Genomic DNA, 11,018 nt, shown 5'->3' with positions numbered 1-11,018 from the left:
GTCCCATTCCCAGAGAACCAAAATTGAATCATTAGGGTCACAACCATCATCTAACAAGTTGGGTCATTCGCCTCTATTATCTGCAAGCTGAATTGCATCTCCTCCACCATACCCCCTCATCTACAATTCCCACCTCCTTCAAAACATTCATCATCGTTCCTGTTCCAAAGAAACCAGTAACTCCTGTTTAAATGACTACCGTCCTGTCGCACTGACATCAGTCATCATGAAGTGCTTCAAGCGACTAGTCAAAACTCACATCTGCTCCTCTCTCCCTGACACCTTGGACCCTCTTCAGATTGCACATAGACCAAACAGGGCCACGGACGATGCCATCACCATGGCAATACTTACTGTGCTCACCTACCTGGACAAAGGAAATACATATGTGAGAATGCTCTTTATTGACTACAGCTCGGCATTTAACACTATTATTCCCTCAAAACTCATCCCCAAAGCTCCTTGATCTTGGACTGGACCTCCATCTGCGGATGGATATTCGATTTCCTGATGGGCAGGCCCCAGGTGGTGAGAATTGGCAGCCTTCCTCACTGATCCTCAACACAGGCACACCACAGGGCTGTGCTCAGTCCTCTCCTGTACTCCCTGTTCACGCACGACTGTACTGCTAAGCACAGCTCAAACATCATCCTAACGTTTGCTGACGACACGACCATCTTGGGCCTCATCAGACAACAATGAGACGGCCTACAGAGAGGAGGTAAAGGCACTAAACAGCTAGTGCCAGGAAGATATCCTGAGGACCGTTCCTGGACACTGCACATGGACACAATAACAAAGAGCCAGCGGCTCTTTTTCCTGAGAAGACTGAGGAAGACTGTGAACGCCAGCATCCTCACAAACTTCTACAGATGCACCATCGAGAGCCTGCTGACGGGCTGCATTACAGTCTGGTACGGGAACTGTTCTGCCCACAGCCACAAATCAGCACAGCACATCACTGGCAACTGTCTCCCGGCCATTCAGGACATTTTCTACCGGCGGTGCCTGCGGAAGGCACGCAGCATCATCAACGACCACAGCCACCCAGCACGCAGGCTGTTCTCCTTGTTACCTTCAGGCAGACGATACAGGAGTATGGATGCGCGTACCACCAGACTTAAGAACAGTTTCTACCATCAGGCCACTGAACTCAAACACATTTCACATCATATATGTTGATTATTTTAATATTGTCTTTTTATCTTACTAATGTATTTTTATCTTATTTATCCTTGGAATATTACTGCTGAGGTGACCTGTTGTCTTGTCAAATACATTTCTTTGTACCGTTGACCCTGTGCCAACCTACATATGACAAATAAAATTAAAATAAAAAAATTAACACAATGTTCAATATGCAAAATAATGAAATACACACAAAATACTCAAGGCAACACAAATCTCAGCTATTTAGGTTTATTATGTTTTGGGGGTAATATCCATGTTTCAATATGGTTTCTGTATTTGGTCATTGCATCCTTAAAAGTGAGGTTTAAAAAAAGAGTAAATTTTTCAAATATGTAAAATACACTTAAAATTTGTGCATTCAACAATAGGCTGGGCATCCAGAGATCCTATATTTTTGTGCTAGCAGATGTAATGATGCAAGGTTCTTTCTTCCCAGGTTTCGTAGCCAATACAAGTTAGAGCCCTTTACAATGCATGCAAAAATTAGTGTCTTACATATAACCACAACCACTCCAAACAAGCCAAGAGCTAACATTTGAAATCTACAAGTGCAAATGGACAAGAAGCATGTTTTATAATGAGTGTCCCAATTGCATAAAAGAAGCCCTGCGTTCACTGGACACATTCAGTATTAGTAAACTGGAAGACTTGTTGATTTTGCAGTTTTGTTTTAAACATAAACATGGCAGCTGAAGTCTTAAATTGCAGCAAGAACTCAAACTAAAACACCAGTTACCTGGAGTGGAGGCAAGAGCAAAATGCAAAGCACAAGTGTTATCTTTTTTAAAAAACATTCTGACATTCAGTATGATCAATTCCCTTGCCATGTTCAAGGACAAAAAATACCAGCTACACTCAAAAGACCAGACACAAGTACCCAGTCTCAAAACTTTGTACAGGTACCCAGCACTAGAAATTCAAGCCCAAAAGTCAGAAAGAGTCATGTGCAAAAGTTCTTGAACTGGATTTTCTATCCTCTTATTAAAAAGAGTCCTAAACAAAACATTTAATTATAACTATGCACCAAACTTTATAATTCAGAAATATTTAAAAACACAGAATTAAGTTTTAAACACCAAAGTTCAAGATACAAAATGAGCAGTTACAAAATCAGATTTGCAAACCATGAAATTAAAGAAACTGCATTTTCAATATAGAGCTCTATACAGTTAAGAAAGTTCACTCTATGTTGAAATAGCCCTAGTTGCATGTTTATCTTCCATTTATAATAAAACAACTTAATTTGGTATAAAAGCTATTGACCTCCTTAATAACATTTGTATGCTCTTGCTGGGTTTTATTCCTTGGATTATTTTTATTTTTTAAAACCCAAAGTACCTTAACAGCACAAATTTATAAAAATCAAGTAAATAAAATTCAGAATGATTTAAGAGGAGATTGGTTTCGGGCAACAATTCAAGTACAGTGCTGCATTTAAGAAATGGGATTTGGTTTTCTCCCAATTTACACAAATACCTTTTATTCTGCAGTAAAATATTGCTGTTACTTTAATAAATTCAGTTCATCCTATATTCAACTCATTCATATTATCACTGTCTCAGGGCTAATCCAATCATTTTTTTTAAATTGCTCACCAGCGGTTAAGCAAATATTTTAAAATCAGTTGCATTTTTGTAATAATGCATAGTGTTAATCATTCTTTCCAAACAACTCCCAAAAGCACCTTTGCAACAGCTTAACATTTTGCTGACAGCTTTCCAGCTCACACACTGCAATTGGTATTTTTCTATGTGTTTTAGATTAGACCAGGTAAAACCAAGTTTTCTGGATTAATGCAGAGTTAAATGTCATGATAAATTCTCTATTTAATACAGTTCTACTTCATGTTTATGTAAATACACTCCAAATATATATTTACAAGCATAAACACATTCCAGTTTACCCTAGCCCAGAACTGTACATTTCTTCAAATAGGAAAGGCAGAACAGTCTGACATACAGATCTGCATTAACACAGTTTTATCATCACCACAAAGCATTTACATGGGGCAGAGAGTCTGATACAACACAATACGGATTTTAAAAAAATTCTGCCGTGACTGCAATATTATTTGTTGTTTTTTTAAATTTAGCCCTTCGTGTAGTAATCACAGTGTTTTATATTGTTTATGCCTACAAACTCATTTGTTGAGCTTGAAAATCGAGCCTGCCATTTTGTCACTTTGATTACTCAAAGACCAAGCTACAACAGCCCAACACTAGTGCTTCAGCAACTAGAAATAGCGTGCACGGCCCCAACCACAAAACTTAAATCCCTGCTATGGCATCAGCCAAAACAAATAAATAGTACTTGGCTCAAAGCGATTTGCTTCTTTCAAATAGAAGACATTTAAGTACCAATCCTATCAAAAGATCCTTACATGTGTACAATGTTACATATGACACTTAGTAATTTAACTTAATGAAATCTGGTTACCAAAACTTTACTTTCTTTCCACCATCCACCCCTCTTCTTCCCAGATAACATTCACCTTCACTCTTAATGATTTTTAAAACTACAACAGTATTACTTTAGAAATAGTGTGAAGGTCAGAGTTGCAGAATAGCTTCTATATGGTAATATGAAAAGAATCCTGCATCCACTGGTCACGGGAATTGAGAGTTTTAGGCACTGCAAGGTTTGTCTCCAAGTTGTCAGCTTTCCCATTTTCCACACTTTCCTGGAAGTACTCTTCATCGAAGTATCCATTTTCCAATCCATAGGAACAATCCGAATTTGCTGCAGCTGATAGGTCTTGGCATGTTCCTTTATATTCCTGAATAGATTCATAAAGAGACCACAGCTGACACAGCAGCGACATATCTAACTGGCGCAGACCAACCTGTGAAGTTGAAAGAAAAAGATAGATTTTTAAGAAGTATTTGATACAACATCTTGCACTTAGATTACATTGCAAGTTAAAACTTGACACAGCGAACTGGAATTCAATGCATGCACAGAGAGTTTACTTTTCAAATACAATGTATCAGGATGGGGCACTAGCAACTTGAATGAATAATTTTTCTGAAAGTTACAAGGGTTAGAGCAGGGGGAAATGGTTGGAAAAATAAAATCCCACAACCTTCTAACTCAGAACAAGGCCAAGCCCCAAAGCTTTCTCCACCAGTTTCCAAAAGACCTTTGAGGCACATTCTTCCCTCAATTTTAAATATACTTCTGCCCATTCCACCAATTCCATCCATGTTGTGCTTTGGAGGGAGCAAATCTGGATTGAAAGAATTCCTTTGTTTCCACCTGGGGATCTTCATAAACATGTGAAGGTTACTTTGGTTTTCCAACCTGCATGTTGACCTACAGTCAGGAGTCTTGGTGCAATGATCATTTAAGACAAGGTACCATTATCCTGGCTGGAACTTCTGGAATTGCTTAGGAAACTAGCAATCATAGATGGCTTTATGTTAATAAAAAAAAAAGGGATAATTGGCTGGAAAAAGTTAAAGATCAATTTAGATTTTTTTAAGCTTTCCTTGTATTATTCAAATTTTTTTATCCCAACAAATCAGCAAAATCTAGAATAGGCACAAAAAGCTGGAGTAACTCAGCAGGTCAGACAGCATCTCTGGAGAAACGGAATAGGTGACGTTTTGGGTCGAGACCCTTCTTCTGGTTTCTGTGCATTTTGCCATCGTACAAGAAAGAAATGTGAAAACTTGGCTGTGCAGGATTTTAAAGAAATTTAGCAACAGATTTGAGCATATTTGTGCAAGACAGAATATGAAGGACAAATGGTAAAATCAAAGGAGATGAGTTGGCTATTTGAAAAGTTGAGAAGTTAACTGTCAGCATGTATCCTGGGATGATAAAGAACATCAGTCAAATTGACATTCCTGATCGTAATTTATTGACTACTGACCTTTGAATAAAATATGTGATAGGAGAACAGACAGAATAAAGCCTTGGTTGAAGGAGGTCAGTGACATTTTACTATTGACATTCTTTTAGACTTTAGTGGTACAGGACCTTAACATTACACACTCAGCGATTTATGTTTCACGTAGGCTGATTTTTGTACTTTATTGAAATTGGAAATCTATTATTACAGGTTGTCTTTCACATATGCCCCTGCTTGGCTTTCTATTTTTTTCCCCAAAGCTGAGCAAGCAAACATCCTGTAAAATTATTTTAGAATCTTTTAATTGATTTATTTCACTACAAATTAATAGAGCAACAGTAACGATTATTTATTTATAATTACAAGCACTGTGCAAAATTCAATATACAAAGCTATGCAAAAAAACTCACATCCAGTCAGTGAACTAGCCCAAAGCTTTATAAAACAAACGTACCTTGAGTAATACAATTACACTAGATGCGTGTAATCAGAATGATACAAGTGGTACAATCTACATTAACTGATTTTTAAGTTCACGTGAATACTTTAACGTATGTTGAAATATCATTCAATTGAGAATATAACGAGCATGGGCTTTTTAATAAATAACTTGATATTTACAAAAATAATTTACGAAGCATAGCAAAGGAAGAAAATTGAATACTGGTTTGAATGTACTAAGGAATACAAAATGATCCAGGTTAGGACATAGCAGCAATAGAACATCTTCCATGAGTAAAATAAATCACAAAATTTAAGGCATAGGTTTAAGGTGAGAGGAAGGAGTTCAAAAGGGGATCTGAGGGGAATGTTTTTCTTTGGAAAAGAGGTGATATTTCTGAAACTCACTGCCAGAATAGGTAGCAAAGTCAGACACAATCTCCCGCACAGTGGCACAGCTGGTAGGCCCACTGCCTCACAATGCCAAAGACCCGGGTTCCATCCGTCCTCGGGTGCTGTCTGTGTGTAGTTTACACGGCTTCTTACGGACGCTCCGGTTTCCTCCCACATCCCAAAGATGTGCAGGTTGTAGATTAATTTCCCTCTGTAAATTACCCCCACGGTTTAGGAAGTGGATGAGAAAGTGGGAATAACACAGAATGAGTGTGAACAGTGATCAATGATTGCTGTGGACTTAGTGAGCCGAAGGGTCTGTTTCCATGCTGTATCACTAAAACTAAAAAACTCTACATTCAAGAGACATTTTAAAAGGCATGGCCTGTAAAAATACAGATGCACGGTAGGAAAATGGGATGAATGCAGACGGGCAAAAGATGAGCATGGACATGGTGGACCGAAAAGCCCACTTCTGTGCTGTACAACTCTGACTCAGTCTAGCCACCATTTGAATTGTTAGTTCTGACCATAATCAACCTCAGCAAGAAATATCAATAGCTTAAAATACACAAATTGGTGAATTACCGTTACAAACCAAGCCACTGGATTTGATTTGTATTCCACTGAGTATTGCAACAATCTTATGGCCACAGTGTGTTGCAATATTAAATAAAGCAAAGCATGCAAATTCCAAAGATAGGAACAAGACTGTAATCAGTCTGGATAAGGTTGCTAATGAAAAAGAGCTTACTATATTACATGGAGTCGGCAAAAATAAGCAATCAATGCAATTCAGTTGATTTGTCATCTTAAGACTTCCATGAGCAGGAGAAGCTAAACATTTCCAAATGATAATAGATTCCAAGTTAACTGTAAATTTTAAATCTGAAATTGGTTAGCAAAACTTCTATCAAATTAATTTAATGGATATAAGGAAAATATACTATAAATATGAATCACATGTCAGCCATAAATGTATTGATTGATGGAACAAGCTGGAGGGCCTAAATTGGCCTACTCCGATTTCCATGGTCTTAACTGAAATCAAAGCCTTGATGCAGCTTTGACAAACAAAAGGGGCAGTTCACAAATAGGTGAAAGGAACCAGCTGGCAAATCAGAAGGGGAGGAGAGCTACATCCTAAACATCAAACAGAAGCTGAAAGATTATGGTGGAAAGGTTTTTGAGAGAGATTCAAATAGTAGGACTGAACCCAGTAAAGACTTCATCTCAAAATATGTAATGGATAATAGAGAAAAGCAAAGGGGAACAGAATATTCAGGAAGAGATGGAATACAGAGAAAGAGTCAATGAGAGACTTGTCGGCAATATAATATGAAGAGATATACGGCAAGATATTGTAACTATTCAGCTGCCATAGGCAAGTGTTCTCTCCATGTTCACAGAAGTATGGTTTGCCCAGAGTGTACTGTTCCATATTAGTTTAAACATTCGGTCACACTGGCTCCGAGCCAAATTTATACCATGTATGGGAAACCTACTGAGCTCAAATGGAAATACAAGCCTGCACTTCTGTGTATCACCAAGATCAGTGGAAGAGAGTTCACTGATGTTTGACAAAATATCCATTTTGGGATAAAAGCAGGGAAAGTTGGAGAGAATGGGAAGGAAGCCCATTAACACAGATGCCCGGCAGTGAACAGTCAATGGGGCGTTATTCAAATCCAAGTATAAAGTGCCTGCCATTCATCTAAAAGGAAATCTAATGTATAAACAATAAAGTATGTTTCCTTTTTATAAAAGTGTACCATAATTGATTATACAAATTACTTGGAAGAAAATGTAAATGTTTACCTCAGCTGTATGTTTTGAAGCAAATTGAACCCAAATTGAACCAATGTTACAGAAAAAGGCATCAAATGATGTCATAACCAAGGCTTCGTATATATTGTTTCAAATGATAAGAAAATAATTTCACATCTCGTGCCACGCCCTTAATTAGCCTTGTTTTTTGTCCCCTTCAAGAAATAGCCATTATGCCACAATCTTGGTCCTGTTAAATCATCTGTAATACAGGAGAAGCAAGTGAACTGTGGCTAATTTTTCCTCTTTGCCTTTGAGTATTTAGAGGCAGCTCTTGTGGTTCTGTTACTGAAAATTATCCACAAACAGGTTTTTCCTTTTGTGAGAAACAAAAGATTTCAATGATGTTAGATTATATATTGCCTTCCCTTGTGTAGTCCCACATCAAATGGCCACTTTTGTTGACCATAAAGTATCAATGTTTGATAAAGTATTTTAACATGTGTCAATTGAATTTGTCTTGTCCTTTCCAAAGCAAATCTTTTAAATAACCTCCCACTGTGAACTGGCAGGGAGATTAAATGCAAAGTTGTTTTTTTGAAAACTGGTTGTCTTTTGAATTAACTGGCTCCTGGTTGTATTCCACAACTCCTGATGTTTTCATTTCTGTCACAAATTTTCCCATTTTGAAAAAATATTTAAAAATGTATGATAGAATATGTAGGTGGTCAGATTTCTGTAAGTCACATCTTCCAAAACCTGAGGAACCTATGTTCATCACCTTTGGATTTCTTTTAAACTATTAACCACCCAGTGTTAGCACACCATGGAATGAATGCCCATCTGTGTTTGGAAGAGCATACCATTGTTTTCTTCACTTCTAGATACTAGACTTGGAGATATGATTAATTTACTGGACTAATGATCAAATGACATGTTCAAATTGCACCATGACAGTCGATACTATGGTAACTAAATATAATTCACTAAATGGAAGGATAGAGTTCTCTACTCCTTATCTCTCATCCCCACCAACCTTCGCACTCGACATATCATTCTCCGACATTTCCGTCACCTTCACGCCACCAGTTAATCTTCTCGTCCTCACCGTTTATACATTCTGCAGAGACCACTCCCTCCTCAACACCTTGGTTCATTCATCTCCTCCCCACCCAAACCACCCCTCTGCAGGTATTTTCCCCTGCAACTAGGAGATTAACATCTGTGTCTACACCTTCTCCCTCATATCCATCCGGGGATCCCCACAGCCCTTGGAGGTGAGACTGAGGTTCACATGCACCGCCTCTAATCTCATCGACTGTATTCATTGCTCTTGATGTGGCCTCCTTTACATTAACAAGACCAGGCGTAGACTAGGCGACAGTTGCACCGAACACTTGTTCTTGGCCTGTCACGGCCCGCAAAATCCCCTGGTTACCCAAGCATTAAACAAACTCAAGTGTGGCGTATAATGCAACAGCACCGCATAATGCTCATAAGTGTGGAACAGCAAAACAGCTGCTAACATGCCTCAATGAGCATTGGACAGAGCAATCCCCAAGCTACTGGGGAGAGTAACAAGGGCACATATCGCCTGCTTCACACAGGCCAAGTACAATCTCCAGGGCAGACACTATGCCAGTGTATCTCAACACAGATACTGGCACCATGTACTCTCAGGGTCAGCATAGAGTGCATGGTGTCCAGGCACTATGTACTCCCCAGGGGCAGACAACACTACAGGGTATCATGACACCATGAACTCCCCAGGGACAGAGTATACCAGTGTCCTGACACACTTTACTCCCCAGAAACCAGAATGTACAACCGTACACCATGACTCACGTGACTCTTTCAGGACAGAGTGCACCACAGTGCATCCTAGCACAACTTACTCCACAGGTTTAGGGTGAATTACAGGGCGTGCTGGCATAATTACTCTAGAGTACACTAAAGTTTTACTCCCCAGGCTGCCTTCGGGTACACTACAGTACACCGAGGCACACTTTACCCCTGGGGTTGAGGTGTATTATGATGTTACTGCCACGGTTTACCCCAAAGGTTAGAGTGTGCTACAGTGCACATTGGCACAGATCATTACCGAAGACAAAGGCATCATTATCCCTCCTGACAGTTTACTGCACACAGTTAAGGGCACGTTACAATCAACAGGGTTAGGGTGCACTGGCACCGTGTGCTACCCATCACAGTGCATCCTGCACCGCTGAAGGTGTACAGTACACCCCGGGCCGGCCAGCTTGGCCAGCCTGTCTTTGCCCCACACTCACCATTTCCTTGCGGAGCAGGGCCAGGGCGGCGTCCAGGTTGGCCGGCTTGCTGGGCTGCGGGGCGCGGCGGCTGCCCGCACTGCGGGCCCGGCTCAGGTCGTCCTGGATCATACAGCGCTTGGCATACACCCGCTCCACCTCTCGCCAGGAGCCGCCGCTCGAGTTGAGTAGGCCGCTCAGGCTCTTGGGCAATGGCGGCAAACCCTGCAGGCACGTCGTGTTGGGCACCGAGCCGCCGCCGCCGTCCGCCGGCCTCCCCGCCATCATCGCCGCCGCTGCTCCCCGTCGCAGCTGCGCCTGGTGAGGGACGAGTGGGGGAGGGTCCATCACTGATCCGCCGCCTCTCCAGGGACTGGGCGGCTCTACATCTACGCACCACTCACTCACTCCGCCCCCTGCCTGCACTCACTCCGCCCCCTGCCTGCACTCACTCACACACGCACCCCTTCACTCACTCCGCCCCCTGCCTGCACTCACTCACACACGCACCCCTTCACTCACACCGCCCCTCTTCACTCACTCCGCCCCCTGCCTGCACTCACTCACACACGCACCCCTTCACTCACACCGCCCCTCTTCACTCACTCCGCCCCCTGCCTGCACTCACTCCGCCCCCTGCCTGCACTCACTCACACACGCACCCCTTCACTCACTCCGCCCCCTGCCTGCACTCACTCACACACGCACCCCTTCACTCACTCCGCCCCCTGCCTGCACTCACTCACACACGCCCCTCTTCACTCACTCCGCCCCCTGCCTGCACTCACTCACACACGCACACACGCCCCTCTTCACTCACTCCGCCCCCTGCCTGCACTCACTCACACACACGCCCCTCTTCACTCACTCCGCCCCCTGCCTGCACTCACTCACTCACACACACACGCCCCTCTTCACTCACTCCGCCCCCTGCCTTCACTCACTCCGCCCCCTGCCTGCACTCACTCACTCCGCCCCCTGCCTGCACTCACTCACTCCGCCCCCTGCCTGCACTCACTCACTCCGCCCCCTGCCTGCACTCACTCACACACGCCCCTCTTCACTCACTCCGCCCCCTGCCTGCACTCACTCACTCCGCCCCCTGC

At 42.0% G+C, this 11,018-nt stretch overlaps 1 protein-coding gene across 1 annotated transcript; it reads right to left on the bottom strand.

The window, feature by feature from the left end:
• Positions 1–2,778: 2,778 nt before the first annotated feature.
• fam89a (family with sequence similarity 89 member A) lies at positions 2,779–10,309 on the bottom strand. The gene is made up of 2 exons (XM_078399075.1): positions 9,934–10,309; positions 2,779–4,033 (listed from the first exon to the last, which is right to left on the bottom strand). The coding sequence occupies exons 1-2, from the start codon at positions 10,258–10,260 to the stop codon at positions 3,761–3,763; spliced, it is 600 nt and encodes a 199-aa protein (XP_078255201.1). The 5' UTR covers positions 10,261–10,309; the 3' UTR covers positions 2,779–3,760.
• Positions 10,310–11,018: the final 709 nt, after the last annotated feature.

The sequence above is a fragment of the Rhinoraja longicauda genome, chromosome 5, assembly GCF_053455715.1.
Source record: "Rhinoraja longicauda isolate Sanriku21f chromosome 5, sRhiLon1.1, whole genome shotgun sequence".
NCBI lineage: Eukaryota > Metazoa > Chordata > Chondrichthyes > Rajiformes > Arhynchobatidae > Rhinoraja > Rhinoraja longicauda.
This window is presented reverse-complemented; position numbering and strand designations above follow the sequence as displayed.

Bases quoted from the DNA above. Each gene is read 5' to 3' on its own strand.
- fam89a (XM_078399075.1), bottom strand. From the start codon at position 10,260: ATGGACCCTCCCCCACTCGTCCCTCACCAGGCGCAGCTGCGACGGGGA. The intron at 4,034-9,933 runs GTGAGTGTGGGG...TCAACTTCACAG, and splicing joins CCCTGCTCCGCAAGGAAATG to GTTGGTCTGCGCCAGTTAGA.